General features: G+C 40.8%; 1 protein-coding gene across 1 annotated transcript in view; it reads right to left on the reverse strand.

Moving 5' to 3' along the window:
* Positions 1 to 18,053, reverse strand: part of SLC2A13 (solute carrier family 2 member 13) — a 346,965-nt gene that overhangs the window by 232,797 nt on the left and 96,115 nt on the right. Inside the window, exon 3 of the mRNA XM_030534907.1 lies at positions 3,987 to 4,195. Coding sequence (XP_030390767.1) covers positions 3,987 to 4,195 — 209 coding nt within the window. The remainder of the gene's footprint in view (positions 1 to 3,986; positions 4,196 to 18,053) is intronic.

Raw genomic sequence — 18,053 nt, forward strand, 5'->3', positions numbered from 1 at the left:
TTTTGGAAGTTTGTCTTACTTGTGAACAGATTTAGGACCAACATTTTAGCACTGCTCTCAAAATATATTAGAAATAGAAAAAATATATCCTTTAAAATATACAGTCTTCACCTTATTTGTCTCACTGAGGACATGACCATTATGCTTATTATACAGTGCACTTTTCAATGAAGAGCAGCGATGTGGTAGACAAATTGAGCCAGCCTTTCAAGAGCATGTCAACAAATGGAAGGAACATCCGAACAACTTTTTATTTGCTGCCTTGTTTATCTACTGTTTACCATTTTAGATGTGTTAACTGTCTGACACGTTCCACATTCATGGCAAAATTACTGCAGGAGTCATTTTCTATTTACATTATCTCACAATATGCTGCTTACTGATTTCCCTAGACATTTTTGGGGACATCAGACATCTTCATATTTCATTTGCCTACATTCTCAGAATTGTAGGTCATCCAACAGTGTCGTTCTTTGGCTTCAGCTCAAAGCCAGTCAAAATCTCTTACAGACTATGTGTTATCAGATGGGTAAAGTTCTGCTTGTTTCTTTCAAGAAGACTATAAAGAAAATGGATCTGAATTCAAATTGTTGAAAAGCCAAGAATAAAACTGAAATTCCCCTGTAACCAGGACATTTTTCTGCCTGAGCCTCATAAAGTATACACGCACACCACACTATATCCAGACCTATGCCCTTCCTGGTATTTGGTTTTGTGACAGACAACAAAAGCTTCAGGCTAAGCTGTTTACACAAACCTCGCTGTTCTTCGGTTTTCCTTAAGTAGCCCTAGTTCCTTCTGTCAGAGACACCAGCCCATCTTACACCGTGTTAAGCGATAAGATCCACCTAACAGCATGAGTCTGCAATAATTACTGGGTTTTACATACGGTTCTAACCCCTCAGCAAGGGTGACATAAGGAGCCCTGCATCCATAATCCAGGATCATAGAAACACCTCGCTCCAGTACACTCAAATTTAGCTGATGTCCATAGCAGCAAGCACACTAATATCTTTTTGGGCTGCAGGCCTGCCACACAGTGCAACTTTCAGTAATGATAAAGGCATTCAAAAGGGAACTAATGGAAGAGTTACTTTTAAGAATTAATGAACAACTCACCTCTAGGACCTCTCTGGAGGACCAGTTTAAAATTGTTGTAGCAAAACACCACAGACTCAAAGAGTGACAGAACCTAAACATGGTCATAAAAGAAAAGTTACAAGAAATAAAAGAGGTGGTACTGGAAAACTCTGCTCCTGCAAAAATATTGGCAAAGTGCAGCTTGATGATAGAGCAGTTGGAGAACGAAATGGTAGCCAAGAATAATCATGTATTCAGGGTACTGGTAGAGAAGAATTCCTGACCCAATTAACTTTACAGGAAAATCTGTTGCAAGCTGAAACCAAATGAAGATAAGGAACTAACTTACAAGAAGAAAGAATGCACCAGCTCTAAGCAGGCGAACATATAACCCAAGAATGGAGGTGGGAGTGCCCGTTTTGACTCTGATGACCAGGAACAAGTTGTGAGGGAAATCAAGGATTAATCAGCTACACCATTTCAGAGAGCAAAAACACTTCTCATATTCAGCCCAAAGCCAGGCCTGAGTTCAGAATGTACAAAAACTAACAATCATTCTAGGCTGAAGGAGTAAGAGAAAGAGGAAGAGATAGATGCCTCCCTCCCGTTTCCAGAAACAACGGACTTATGGAGAACACATTTTATCATTACAGACACAAGTAGACTGTTAAGCAGAGAGCAAAGGCCATCGCTGGATAGTCTGCTATAGGAGCAGAACATTAGACTGATCACCATCTACTGCAATATTGTTGAATTTTGTAGATCATTCTGGGTGAATTGCACCCAAAGGCAGAGGTGCAGTGCATCATGTAAGCCTCACAGAGTGTTACAAGGGAGAGCTACACATGAAGTCACCATGATGGGGAGACCTCTGCACACCCACTGTGTCTTCCCGAGGTTGTCACATAAAGTGTGATTTAGGGCAGGCCAAGGGAAGAGTCTAGAGATGCATAATTATATAGCAGCTCATGCAAAGTAGCACAGAGGGTGATGCAGTCACTGATCTAGTCCACAGGTGGGAGGAGGGAGGGAGGGGGAGGGAAGGGAAATGGGGGAAAGAAGGGATTCTGTTGCAGTCCCACACTGAGTCCAGACTCTGCAATCTCACACACATCATCCATGTAAACTCCAGTTATTCAGTCTTCATGCAGATAACACTTTCAACAGGATCCTGAATGAAATTTAAATGTGCTTGGTTTCATGTTTGATTTCACTTGCAATATGTGCTTTGCTACATCTGTACTTTTTATATTCCTTGGAACTAGGAGTGGATACATGAGCAGGAGCTATGATTTTGGGTACTTTCAGTGACTCCCATACCCAAACTCCCTCCCAGACCCTGCATCCCTAGCCCTGAGCACCTCCCCACCACAGTACAGTACTGTACAGTACATAATGCCTTTTGTTTGCCCCCAAAAATTTTCCTTGGAACCTAACCCCCTGCATTTACATTAAATCTTATGGAAAAATTGGATTCGTTTAACACCGTTTCACTTAAAGTTGCATTTTTCAGGAACATAACTACAACATTAAGTGAGGAGTTACTGTACTTGAATTTATAAAGGCTAACTTTTTTAAACCAGTGGTTCTCAACCTTTCCCACATACAGAAACCCGAGCCCTGCTACTCACATATTAAGCATGTATCTTAGCTTTGTAGTGCACCCCGTGCCATGGAGCCCCAGGCAGTTGCCATCCCCTAAAGCTGGCCCTACATTTGCAACAACCCTAAACCTGTCCTGTGACGCCCTCCTCCATGGTCATGACCTACAGGTTAAGAAACACTGATCTAGATGAGACGATGTACCCCATGGAAAACCTCTGAGTATCCCCAGGGGAACACGTACCACTGGTTGAGAATCACAGTTTTAAACCATGCACAAAAACTACTACAGTTAAAATAGCTTTGAAATGTTTGCTTTGGAGTGTGATTTTCAAGTGTGTAAGTCAATTACCCACCCCAAGTGCCACTGAGTTGACTTGTACTCCTGAGTTATACACTTTTGAAAATCCCAGCCAAAATGCACATGACTCCAAAACCACTTCAAACTGTGTAACCCATCGCAGACGCCAAGCCAACAGCAACAAAGTAATTTGATTATGTACTATCAGACAGGAAAAATTTTAAATACACACTACCACCAGGTAACTCCTGTTGCACTTCCCACCAGCTCTGAGTGGTAGAAGTTGTCTCCTTGGTGATTTCAGAAATAATGATTTTCAAAGGTTGTCTTGTACTTCTTGCTTCCCTACATAATTACTATATACCTCTACCCTACTATAACGCGACCCGAAATAACACAGGTTCGCATATAGCACGGGAGCAGCGGGGCTCGGGCAGTGCTTTAAAGGGTCCGGGGCTCCATCTGCTGTGGGGAGCCCCGGGCCCTTTAAATCATCGCTGGAGCCCTGTCGCTGCTACCCCGGGACTGCGGCAGCAGGGCTCCGCTGGCTATTTAAAGGGACTGGAGCTCCAGCTGCTGCCTCAATTTTGTCCTTTCCTACATACCAATCTTTTTTCTATAAATGATAGAAATAAACATCCAAAATAGATATATTTAACTTAAGTATAAATCTACTCATGTCCATCTTACAATATACAGATTATTTGTGAACTATATGCCTTGCTTATTCCTTCTTTAAATATACATTTCAAGTGACAACATAAAATCTTAAAATATATAGCTTCATTTTTTCCTCACTTAAAAAATAAAATCAGGATAGCATTTACAACAGCATCTTCAGTTCTACAGATTAATTTCTTTAGACTTAAACTACCAATATGACAATACTTGAAATATTTACAAGATCAGGAAAAAACATTAAATTACCACAAAGTACAATTTCCTGTTATTTGCCTCCTTAGTGACATAGGTGGATAGAGATGCCAAGAAATTTCTAACCTACCTGCTCCAACTTCTTTTTCTTCCTCTTCAATGTTGTTCTTGATACTATCATATTCCTCATCAATTGTCTGGTTGCCACGTATCTGAGACAGAATTCTCCGTGCTTTTTGAGTTTGGCCTTTCTGAATCAGCCAGCGGGGGCTTTCAGGAAGAAACAGGAAGCCAAAAAACTGTATAATTGCTGGAACTGCTGAGAGGCCCAGCATGTACCTACAAACAAACAAACAAATATCTTTAATTCAAACTTTAAAATGTCTCACATCTGCAAGTTCTCCAGCTCCCATTAGCCACTTTCTGAAAACACATCCTGCAGCTTAAATAACCAAATGGGTGAATGTATGCTTCACAAAAGCAGCTTCCAGAATTTTCAATTAGAATCAAAAGGGATCTTGAAGAGACTGTCGTGCTGCTTACATTTAACTTGGGTGTTAAAAAAGACAAATATTCACTACAAAGACTAACTTGCAATTTCAGCTCTTTACAAAATAATTACTTTACAACACATCTGCCTTTATGGCTGCACTTCTCAGCACCACCAATAGAAGACTCAACATTATCATTGCCATTTCTACAAGGCAATTCAAGTTGATGGCCCCAAAATGTAAAACTCCCCCAAGAAGTTCCCAGGATGTTTTAAAAAATCCCAGGAGATGGAGAGAATAGCCTCAAAAACAAATGCTACGGCAGTCTTAAAAATACCAAATTCTTCACTGGGAAACCTTCAGAAAATGGGAAAATGGCAGAAGTGCTAAATTACTTCTTTGTTTCAGCAGCAAAGAATCCTGTGGCACCTTATAGACTAACAGACGTTTTGGAGCATGAGCTTTCGTGGGTGAATACCCACTTCCTCAGATGCATGTCATGCTCATGCATGACTGTTAGTCTATAAGGTGCCACAGGATTCTTTGCTGCTTTTACAGATCCAGACTAACACGGCTACCCTCTGATTCTTTGTTTCAGTTTTCACCAAAAAGTTTAGTAGTGATTAGACGTCTAACATAGTTAATGCCAGTGAAAATGAGGTAGGATCAGAGGCTAAAATAGAGAAACAAGTAGTTAAAAATTACACAGACAATCCAGATATTGTTCAGTGTCCAGGGCCTGATGAAATATATCCTAGACTACTCAAGGAGCTGACTAAGGAGCTATCTGAGCCATTAGCGATTATCTTTGAAAAGTCATGGAAGACAGGAGAGATTCCAGAGGACTAGAAAAGGGCATATACAGTACCACTCTATAAAAAGGGAAATAAGGACAAACCGGGGAATTACAGACCAGTCAGCTTAACTTCAGTATCAGGAAAGACAATGGAGTAATTAATTAAGCAATCAATTTGCAAACATCTAGATAATTGTAAGGTGATAAGTAACAATCAGCACAGATTTGTCAAGAATAAATCATGTCAAACCAATCTAATAGCTTTCTTTGACACAGTAACAAGCTTTGTGGATGGGGGGAAATAAAGATATATCACATGTAAGGCTTTTGATACTGTCTAATGAGCTTCTCATAAACAAACTAGCGAAAATCAACCTAGATGGAGCTACTATAAAGTGGGTGCACAACTCATTTTAAAACCATTCCTAGAGAGTAGTTAGTTATCAGTGGTTCACAGTCAAGCTGGAAGGACATATCAAATGGGGTCCCACAGGGATCAGTTCTGGGTTCAGTTCTGTCCAATATCTTCATCAGTAATTTAGATAATGGCACAGAGATACACTTATAAAGTTTGTGGATGATGTCAAGCTGGGAAGGATTACAAGTGCTTTGGAGGATAGGATTAAAATTCAAAATGATCTGGACAAACTGGAGAAATGGCCTGAAGTAGACAGGATAAAATTCAATAAGAACAAATGCAAAGTACTCCATTTCAGAAGGAACAATCAGTTGCACACATACAAAATGGTAAATGACTGCCTAGGAAGGAGCAATGCAGAAAGGTGTCTGGGGGGGCATAGTGGATCACACACTAAATATGAGTCAACAGTGCAACACTATTGCAACCAAAAAAAACCCACAAGATCATTCTGGGATGCGTTAGAAGGAGTGCTGTAAATGAGATGTGAGAAATAATTCTTCCATTCTTACTCAGGCTCAGTTGCAGTATTGTGTCCAGTTCTGGGCACCACATTTCAGGAAAGATGTGACCAAATAGGAGAAAGTCCAGAGAGAGCAACAAAAATGATTAAAGATCTAGAAAACATGACCTATGATAGAAGATCTTTAAAAATGGGTATGTTTAGCCTGGTAAAGAGAAGATTGAGAGGGGACATTATAACAGTTTTCAAGTACAGAAAAGGCTGTTATAAAGAGGAGGGAGAAAAATTATTCTCTTTAACTTCAGATGATAGGACAAGAAGCAATGCTCTTAAATTGCAGCAAGGGAGGTTTAGGTTGGACATTAGGAAAAACTTGCTGTCAGGGTAGTTAAGCACTGGAATAAATTGCCTCGGGAGATTGTAGAATCTCCATCACTGGAGATTTTTAAGAGCAGGTTAGACAAACCTGCCAGCTATGGTCTAGATAATATTTAGTCCGGTCATGAGTGCAGGGGACTGGATTAAATGACCTTTTGAGGTCCCTTCCAGTCCTATGATTCTATGCTGGGATTACGAACACACATGATAACACAATAGTCACTAAACACTAGTGTAAATCAGGACTAACTCCACTGAAATCAATGGAATTGAACTGGTATAAAATCAGCTACAGGGTAATCTGGCCCATAATTTCTTCTATTTCCCATGCCTAATGGCTTCATTCTTATGGACCAGAAGGTGATTTAAGCAGGTGAGGATACTGCCCTCTGAAATGCTTGGAAGATAGGATGCTCATCAATTTTAATCCAGATGGCTCAGAAGAATGAGCCTGGAGGTAAAAGCCCCACATGTCAGCAATTGCAGTAACGAAGAGTCTTGAGTTGATAAATACCCCAAGTCCTTACCTGGGCTATTTACAATATTGTTTGGGGGTTTTGCTTTGTTTTTTTGAGGGTGGAGGGAGGGAACTTGGGTTTGTCTCTTCAGTGAGAAGAGGGAGGGGAGGAAATGATAAGAGAAAATTGGTTAGAGAGAGAAGGGACAAATTCTACTTCTGATGCTTGAGTCAAAATAGAATTCTCCTCACTCTCCCATAGCCATATTGGCTTTTCAGGGTTTAAAAGTAACACACTTATGTTGTGTCAGTAAAGCTGCTGTGAGACTAAATACACACAGGAGTTAGGATCTATGGAGTAGACATTTACAATTTTCTGACTATATGCACAAACGCAACAGAGAAACTTCATTTTAATTGACACAGGACCCACCCATGAAAAAAAAAGAGAGAGTTCATTTCTGACTTTTGGAAGGCAGTTTGCCTCGATCCAGCTCTGGAGTCTTTAAAAGTCCAATTCAAAACATCATCCATATGTCGAGTTGGAATTTACTCTTCCATCTACGACACGCTGGCTGAGCTAACATTCTGTGATCATCTCCAGGGTTGTGGTTGGGAGAACTAGCTAGGCTGCCAATGCTGGAACCCCGTAATGATTAACAACTTAATGTCATATCTTGCCCTGGCTACATGGGGCAATTAGAACAGAAGACAAAAGTAAACTGACAGTACGGAGTCCTAGGGTTCTGATCTATGTGCTTGCTTATTTCTTCTGTTTTATTTCTTCTAAAATAAAATGACAGACATGAGTAATAATAAATAATGTATTTGCAAACACAAATATATTAGTTTTCAAAACAGTAAATCTGAAATACCATTACATATTTCTAGCACACTGCACTGAAGAATTATAGACTATAAATGATCCAATCATACACATGTCTAAAACAGACGCTTGGCTCAGCTGTGAAGTGAGTTTTTTTCCTCACACTGAATCCAGGATATTCCATAAAATCCAAACTTAAAGCAGATTTCCACTTATGCATAACTAGTTTTCACAATTATATGTACTCAAAGTATTTCTGCACATATTTTTGTTCAGAATATACTCCAAAGCATCCCCATGTGTATGAAGTTCATATAGTTTTCTGGCTTTTCAGCATGGTAATAAAAAAGTGTTATTTAGCTCACAAAAAGGTCTTTCACTTAAAATATCACCGTAGGTCAGGCAAAGGCAGACGTCCTCAAGTTTCATGACCTATCTCAAAAAAATCTTAAAGAATAAAATGTCCTTCAGCTTTTCTAGCCAAAGTTTGATTTGTTTAGAAATTATGGATATCCAGGAAGGTAACAGCATAATTTAAGTACTTTGGTTTTTTTAAATTCATCTTTTTACTGTACGCGAAACCACTACATGATCAAGCATTGGAAGAAACCTGAAGATATCTGAATATGTTAATTTCAAATGGTCCTGGAACCACTCTAAATGCAGCTAAAACCTTGTTCACTTCATTAGTTATCTTGACTGTACTAGCTGCAAACAAACCCCTAGTAGATTGTTTACACAGCAAAGTTTAGTATACAAACATCCTTACACCCTGAAATAATTACATTAGCTAACAGAATTAACAGTGGTTATTTTAACTGGACCTGAAAAACAATTTTTCAGTCTCAAGGTGCATGCTTCCAGACAGGGGGCGGGGGCAAAAAAATCTCATTCTTGGACATTTTGCAAAGTACACTATAAAGATAAAACAACCAAAAAGTGGGGAGAGGGATTTACAGTGAACCAGAAGCTGGACATGAGTCAACAGTGTGCCCTTGTTGCCAAGAAGCCAAATGGCATATTGGGCTGCATTAATAGGAGCACTGCCAGCAGATCGAGGGAAGTGATTATTCCCCCTCTATTCAGCACTGGAGTATTGTGCCCAGTTCCGGGCCCTTCCACTACAGAAAGTATGTGGACAAACTGAAGAGAGTCCAGCAGAGGGCAAAGAAAATGATATGGGGGCTGGAGCAGATGACTTATGAGGAGAGGCTGAGGGACCTGGGATTATTTAGTCTGCCGAAGAGAAGAGTGAGGGGGCATTTGATAGCAGCCTTCAACTACCTGAAGAGGTGTTCCAAAGAGGATGGAGTTAGGCTGTTCTCAGTGGTGGCAGATGACAGAACAAGAAGCAATGGTCTCAAGTTGCAGTGGGGGAGGTCTAGGTTGGATATTAGGAAAAATTATTTCACTAGGAGGGTGGTGAAGCGTTGGAATGGGTTACCTAGGGAGGTGGTGAAATCTCCATCCATCCTTTGAGGTTTTTAAGGCCCAGCTTGACAAAACCCAGGCTGGGATGATTTAGTTGGGGTTGGTCCCATTTTGAGCAGGGGGTTGGACTAGATGAACCTCCTGAGGTCCCTTCCAACCCTGATATTCTATGAACTATAAGGTGGTAAATTCCAAACCTTATTTGTGAGTAGACTGCAGGAAAGATGTTGAAAGGACAAGTAAAGACAACTCAGGAAACAATATCCTGTCACCTACTATAAAAAGAAAAGCAGACACTACAAAGAGAAATCTAGAGAAGAAAGCTGTAGTGGGCAAAGCTGACTGAGCAGCATTTGACCAACATATCTGACAAATATCACCAGTATTCACTAAGTAATTAGCCATGTGGCTATCACACACTATTCATGAACATATTTATTCAATGAACACCAGTAAACTTCATCAAATGATATACTCAACATATGGTTCTTCCACCATTTGTCCATCTCTAATAGTAAGTTGATGTTTTAAGAGAGAGGACTAAATATATTACAATCACATATAGTACATAACTGGTTTATTCCTTTAAATTACAGGGAGGATGAGGTAACAATAAAACCAACTGAACTTCCATAAAAGCATATATCATTTTGGATGCTACTGCAATAACAATAATAAAGATAAAGATATCAATTCTTAGGCTTTGTTTTGCTCCTTTACACCAGTGTAAAGAAGCAACACGTATTCACAGTTATACCAGTATAAAAGGTGCTTATGCCATCACAGAAGGTCTAGTTTGGCAAAGCAAAATAAACTATTTGGTATAACTGCATCTACACTAGGGCTTTCACTGGCTTACCTATGTTTGCAATAAATAAATAAATAAATAAATAGATAGATAAATCATACCCCTTACTACAGTTATACTAGTAAAACTTAAGTGACGTCTAAGCATTCAAGTGAGAGCTGTGCCATACATACCCTACAGCTGTTGATCACCAACGTAAATAGACCTATGAGCATCAGATTAATTACCAGGTAAGGCAGCTATTGTGTACTTCCACCTACCGATGGATCTCCACCAGATTCCTACTTTTATCTTTCAGTTAATTTACTATAATCTTTATATTGTCATTTTTCCTCTAAGTAATACAAATAATATATTTAAAAATATCAATAGGTTTGATTAGCAATACTAGGCAAATCATTGATATTTTTTACTTTGTAGGCAATTGTCAAAAAAAATTATTTTGGGTCAAACTGAAAAGAAAATTTTGAAATATTCTGACAAACTGAAAAGTTGGAAAAAAAACCTTTGAGGCAAAACGAAGTGCTTCATTTTGAATATTTATTAAAATGTTTAATTTTTAAAAATAAAGTTTGAGAACATTTTGCAGTGAAGTCATTTCAACTAAAATAATTTTTTATTTCATTTAGCTGTTAAAACAAAACATTTTGATTTTTTCTGAATTTTTGGTTTTTCTTTTAAAACCAAAACAATTTGGCAAAATAGACACAAATTTCCAAAATGTTTTGGGATCACTGAATCTACATTTTCTTCTACCACAAAATAGTTTTACTCGAAATTTTTCACCTAGCTGTATTAGCTAGGTTCCTGGCTCCCAGGTGTGGTGATGTCAGAAGTTTGTCAGGTTCTTCAAAAAGTATGTTGCTCCAGAATGGAATGAGTGTGCACAAGAACAGTGGAATACTGTAAAGAAAAAAGATTTCCTACTGTAATAATTTTAAATATAGCAGAAAATGGGTGTTGAGAATAAGGGCTATAACTATTATTTTTCTGAATATTAGATTTACCTCATTTTACCTGCTTGATAGTATTCTGCCTGACTGCCTGGAGTTAAACGAAAAGAGGCTGTTGGGAGGGTTGAGGGAACAAACAGGAAACAAAATGACAGTGGTAAGGTCTCTCCAAGAAAAATACCAAGGGTCCTTAAGAGAACAATGGGGGACCTGTTCATTGGGAAATGCCTACCAGCCTGTCTCCAGCCAGGTTAACAGTCCTATTTTTCCAAGCCCAGAGTCTAAAATCAAAGGACTGCTAAGGCCAGGTCTGCACTACAAACTTCTACTGTCATAGCTACTTAGGTCAGGGCTGTGATTTGTAACGGACATAGCTATGCTAACAAAAGGCCATAGGGTAGATGTGGTTATACTGGCAGAACTTCTCCATTATAAATTGCATCCACACTAGAAGCACCTTGCTTGTATAGTATACCGGTGAGGCTATACCAGCAAAATGCTCCTAGTGTAGATCCTCAGCCATTAAAAACCTCTGCCTTGAAACTAAGGCTTTGTCTGTGCTACACATTTTGGCATTCTCCACTCCTCTGGGACATCATCCATCCCCCATGAATTTTCAAAGATAATCGTTAACAGGTCTGAGATTGCTTGAGCTAGTTCCTTAGGTAACCTACAGTGAATTTTATCAGGCCATGCAAACTTAAATACATTTAAATATTCTTTAACCTGTTCTTTACCTGATTTTGGCTTGCATTCCTTCCCCCTTGTCGTTAATATTAATAATGTTCAGAATTTGGTCACAATTCACTTTTTTAGTGAAGACTGAAGCAAAACAGGCATTAAACTCATCAGCCTTCTTGATGCCATCAGTTATTAGAGCATGAGCTTTCGTGGGTGAATACCCACTTCTTCAGATGCCCACGAAAGCTCATGCTCCAAAACCTCTGTTAGTCTATAAGGTGCCACAGGATTCTTTGCTGCTTTTACAGATCCAGACTAACACGGCTACCCTCTGATACTTGATCAGTTATTAGCTCTCTCTTCCTGCTAAGTAGAGGACCTACACTTTTCTTCATGTTTCTTTTACTCCTAATGTATTTATAGAACCTCTTCTTATTGCATTTTACATCCCTTGGTAGATGTAACTCATTTTGTGACTTACTCTTTCTGATTTGGTCCCTACCTGTTTGTGCTATTCTTTTGGTTTCCATTTTTGTAGAATAAACATATATATAAAATGTACAAGGTGCTCTCCATACGCATAGGAAGACAGTCCCTGCGCTGAAAACCATAGTCTTAACACACCACACACATAGTTGAGGAGTTATCCGCTTTCCCCTACTAGTTCCTAACGAAACATTGGGGAAGCCACCTTGGAGACTGGGGACATTTCCTACCAGAAGGGTGGAAAGGTGTACTGATATTCACTTCTGATGAAACCCCAGACTGCTTAACTCCTAGCAGACAGAAAACCCTTGTGATGCCTGGACTAGTGATCTCTGCCTGTCCAAGCCAAGTCCATTTAAGGGGACCCAATCCCAGGCGTTAGATAAATAGCCATTTGGCTTATGGTTAATATAGTTTTGGCACAAATACTAGTAAGGTAAATGGTTTTATAACAAGACAGGCATTTAGAATCTGCTCAAAAAATTTAAAAGGGAACTACTGGCAGAACATGAAGAAAATCAAAGGTTAATTTATCTTTTACTTCAGATCAATAAGTTAACAGAAGAAAACTGAAAGCAGATAACTGACACTTGAAATAAATTGGAATGGTAATTTACACTTAAATAAGGTCACTGTTCTGAGTTGCATGCAACTGTACTTTGTTCTTCTGTCTGATTTAAAAATTAAAAAAAAAAAAAATCCTGAAACTGTAAAAGCTAATTCTTTAGATACTGACAGAGGTTTTCCAAACGTGCCTAGCAATTCATTTATTTGCTGGGAATTGTAAGCTATGCAAAAAGTTTAATTTAGTTGCATAATTATATAAAAACACAGTCCAGATAAGAAGGCCTTTCATGCTTGTTAGACATACATCCTCAAAGCATAATAAAGCCCTTCACATTTGCTGTTCATTTGCAGTTTTTATTTTCCCTCAATAAATAAGCAGTTAACTCTTTGATTTAATCTTAAATAGAGCACAGGATCTGGTCCAAGAAGGGACTATAATTAAGGCTAAGATTATGTCACAAAGGTCACGATTTCCAGAGACCCCCATGACACTTTCTGCTTCAGTACCAGGGCAGCGGGGCTGGAGTTGTCAGCTGATGGGGGGCCTCCCATGCGGGCAGCAGTTGCTGGACCCTCCCTCCCCTTCTGCAGCAGGGCTCAGGCTCAGGTTCTCGTTACCCTGTCAGCCCCATTTTTCCAACAGTTATTTTTAGCAAAAGTCAGGGACAGGTCACAGGCATCCATGAATTTTTGTTTATTGCCCGTGACCAAAATCTTAGCTATAACTAAATCGCTCAGTAATAGAGACCAAAATGCAATTAAATTCAACATCCTTAGGCTGGGGGGGTGGGGATAGGTAAGCTAGTAAAGTGGAAATTTCATGGAACAGTCACAAGACTGACATGCCTGAAAGCTGCATGGAAGTGTTTTAAAAACATCATAATAGAGGCTCAAACTATATGGAAAAAAAAATCCACACCATCACCACACACAGCAAAGAGACCAAAAAATTGCCACTATGGCTAAACAGAGTCAAAAAAGGCAGTTAGAGACAAAAAGACATCATTTCAAAACTGGAAGTCAAATCCTACTGAGCAACATCGGAAGGAGCATAAACTCTAGCAAGTCAAACGTAAAAGTATAATTCAGCAGCCAAAATAGAATCTGAAGCACAACTAGGCAAAAAAAAAAAAAAAGTTTTTAAGTACATCAGAAGCAGGAACCCTGCCAAACAATCAGTGGGTCCACAGGATGATCAAGATGCCAAAGAAGCACTTAAGGAAGAAATGGCTGTTGCGGAGAATTCTTTGCATCAGTCTTCACTGAATAGGACATGAGGGAGATTCTCACACCCCTGGCCTGAACCACTGTTTTTAGGAATCTAAGGAAATCTAAGGAAACATCCCAGACTGAGGTGTCAATAGTGGAGGTTTTGGAACAAATTGATAAATTAAACAGTAATAAATCTCCAGAACCAGATAATTTTATTCATTCAAGAATTCAGATATGAAATTACAGAGCTACTAACTGTGGTATGAGCTTATCACTTAAATCAGCCTCTGTACCAGATGACTGGAGGATAGGTTATGTAAATACTCCAAAGGTAATCCTGGAAATTACAGGCTGGTAAACCTAACTTCAGTCTCAGGCAAATTGGTTGAAACTAAAAGTAAATAACAGAACAATCAGACACATAGATGAACACCATATATTGGGAAAGAGTCAACGTGGTTTTTGTAAAGGGAAAATATGCCTCACCAATCTGTTACAATTCTTTGAGGCAGTCAACAAGCATGTGCACAAGGGTGATCCAGCGGATATAGTGTACTAGAACTTTCAGAAAGCCTTGGTGAGGTCCCTCATCAAATGGTCTTAAGCAAACTAAGCAGCCATGAGATAAGAGGGAAGATCCCCTCATGGATCAATAACTAGTTAAAAGGTAAGACACAAAGAGCAGAATAAATGGTCATTTTTCATAGTGGAGAGGCGTTAATAGTGGGGTTTCCTCAAGGAAATGTACTGGGACCTATGCTGTTCAAAGTATTAATAAATGATCTGTAAAAGCGGGTGAACAGTAAGGTGCCAAATTTGCAGAGGATACAGAATTACTCAAGATAGTTAAGTCCAAAGCAGACTTCAAAAGGAATCTCACTAAACTGGGTGACAGGACAGCAAAATGGAAGAAGAAATTCAAGTTGACAAGTGCAAAGTAATGCACACTGGAAAATATAATCCCAACTATACATACAAAAATAATGGGGTCTAAATTAGCTGTTACCACACAAGAATGAGATCTTGGAGTCATCATGGATAGTTCTCTGAAAACATCTGTTCAATGTATTGCAGCAGTCAAAAAAAGCTAACAATGTTAGAAACCATTAGAAAAGGGATAGATAAGATGACACAATATCATAATGCCACTATATTGTACACCCACATCTTGAACACTACATGCAGTTCTGGTTGCTCCATCTTAGAAAAGATATATTAGAATTGGAAAAGGTACAGAAAAGGGCAGTGTAGCGAAGTGAGACTCACTGGTGAGGCGCCTCTTGCTGTTCATTTTGGGAATTAGCTCTTTTCAGCCTTCGGCATGCTCCCTGCCAGCGGGTGTCTGCCTCAGGCCCCGTGTCCCACCAGGACCTCAGTGCCACTTTCCTCAGGGTTCTGCCCACCACAGCACTCCCACATACTGGGTCTCCCCTCTCAGGGGAACCCTCAACCCTCGACACCCCCCATTGCCTCAGTGGCTACTGCCAGTCGTCATCTAGCCCCTTTCTCAAGGGGCAGACTGCCATACTGGCCACTCATCACTGGACCAGCTGCCTCTGTGTATTCCCAAGCTGCAACCCTGCAGCCCCAGTACTTTCTTAGGCCTTAACTGACGCCTCAACCTGGGGAGTTGCCAGGCTGGAGCTCCCCGGGGCTCCTTTGTCCTTCCCCAGCACTGCTCAGCCTCAGGTACCCTTGCTCCTTCAGGCAGCTATGTTCTTCTCTCTCCACAGCTAGAGAGATTCCTTCAGCTTCTGGCCCTCTTATCAGGGCCAGCTTGCCCCTAACTGAGCTGGCCACAGCTGTGGCTGCTTTCAATCCCTGTTCTTCAGAAGGTGGAGGCCGCCTTGTCACCTATTTCTTTTGTTTTCCTGCAGCAGGCCCTGCGAGAGGGTGCTCCCTGCCCACCCCTCACCCTGGGCTCTCCGGATACTTTTATTTGGCCCCTATTCTGCGAGCCTCACTGGCCTCCCCATTCTCACACTGGTGTGCAACCAGTCCGGTTCCTAGAGGCCAACTGTATACGCTCATGCTCCACACACTGCATTTCCTCACCCTTGCGTCCCACCCTGACACTAAATGGCGGGACTATCTTCCACCTAAAGAGGATGAGGAGCCCCAGTGGGCCAGCCTTTATTCCACCTTGATCCCATGGCCCGCAGGAGACATCAGAGGGCGGCTCCTTCACGGAGCCATGAGCACGGGCGTGTACCTGGCGTGGTTCACACCTGTACCCGAGGCCTGCCCCTTTCGTGGCACGACAGAGTACCTGGCACACACCTATCTTGAATACGCCAGGTTGCAGCCCCTATTCTGGCTCCTCCAAAACCTCTTGTTGAGGTTCTGGCTGCACTTTTCCCCGCTCTTGTTCCTTTTTGCACACTCCATTTGTGGACGCATGAAGCCTCGAGACCTCCTCGTCAACCTCCTCCTGCCCTGGCCAAACTCTCCATCTACACTACCAAGAGGAGGATGCTGGATGAGGGGGTGCTCTGCGACTGTGGGGCCTATTTCTCTTCCTTCCTAGTTTCACGCATCGGGACAGAGTTCCACTGGGCAGCATCTGCTGGCTCCCTTGACACCTTTGAGGAGCAGTGGGCGCTGTCTGGGGTTCTCTGCTCGGTGTCCCCAACCAGTACCCTCATTTTGAACCTATGACCTTCACATCAGTCCCTGGTTTTCTCATTACTTGTCCCCCATATTCATTGGGTCCCTGGATCCAGTGGTCCCTCCTGCTAGGCTGAGGGAGGGGCCTTTAGAAGTGGGCAGGCTTGCGCCCGCCCACCTCCCGGTTTTCCAATAAGACTACAGGCAGCAAAAGTGATTAGGGATTTGGTGCAGCTTCCATGTGAGGAGAGATTAAAAGACTAGGACTGTTCAGCTTGTAAAGGGGACAACTAAGGGGGGGGGAGATATGATAGAGATCTTTAAAATTATGAATGGTGTGAAGAAAGTGTTATTTACCCCTCCACATAACACAAGAATCAAAGATCCTCCAATGAAATTAATAGGCAAGTTTTTTAAAAAACATAAGGAAGAACTTCACACAATGCACAGCCAACCTGTGGAATTCATTGCCAGGGGATGTTGTGAAGGACAAAAGTATAACTGGGTTAAAAAAAAAAGAATTAGATAGTTCTTGGAGAACAGGTTCATCAATGGCTATTTATTCCTGGGAGAATTCTGTATTACTGCACATGCACAGAATTCATGGCCCCTGCAGATTTATTTGCTTACCCGCAGAAAAATGACTTCTGACAGGGAAGCAAAGGGAAGCCACAAGAGCAGTCATATGCCCACTCCCTGGCAGTGCAGACAGGTCAGTTTGGGCATCCAGAGCCGCCAGCAGAGACATAAATCACCGCCGGAAGCAGGGGGCTGGGTAGTCGTGTGAGAGAGACACACCTATTTCTGAAGACGTAGCTGTGAGGCAGGCTCTATTGCCTCAGGCAGAGGAGAATATAGCAGCCTGCCTGATTAGTGAATTGTTCCCATTTTTCTTAGTGAATTCCCCCAGAAATATAAAACAGCTGTACAAATTTTAAGGCTCCTTTATATTGCCAGAGTGGTGCAAAGAAGCCTTACTGTTAACACAGTATGGCCTTATATATGCTTATGGTGTTTCAGTGATTAGAACTGGTCTAAATTTTTGGACTGAAAACATTTTCTATCAAAATGTGCTCCATGAACTGTTTGCTACTGACCTTTTTGGAGATGGTCAGTAGCCAATGTAAATTGTGAGTTTGAGTCCCCCGCCCTCACTTGCTCAGTGTTACATCATAGGCAACTGAAGAGCATATGGCTGCATATATTTGTTGACTAATAACTGTAAGTAAAGGGTCAATACTAGCTACATTACTATTAGACAGAGGGGGGTTTGTGATTTTCTCCAATACTCCCCACTCCCATTCTCTATCCATTGTATTGTAGTTTAAATACCGTACCAAAATCATTGAAACTAGCTGGATTATATTGCATTACTTTAACAAAGCAAAAAAAACGGCAGAATTTTGCAGAATTTTAAAATTTTGTGTGCAGAATTTTTTTAAAAATTGGTGCAGAATTCCCCCAGGAGTAGCTATTGACCAAGATAGTGAAGGATGCAACCCAGTGGTTTGGGTCTCCCCAGCCTCTGACTAACAGAAGCTAGGATTGGATGACTGGGGATGGATCACTTGATAATTGCCCTGTTCTGTTAATTCCCTCTGAAGCTTCTGGAGCTGGTTGCTG

The sequence above is a fragment of the Gopherus evgoodei genome, chromosome 1, assembly GCF_007399415.2.
Source record: "Gopherus evgoodei ecotype Sinaloan lineage chromosome 1, rGopEvg1_v1.p, whole genome shotgun sequence".
Classification (NCBI taxonomy): Eukaryota; Metazoa; Chordata; order Testudines; family Testudinidae; genus Gopherus; species Gopherus evgoodei.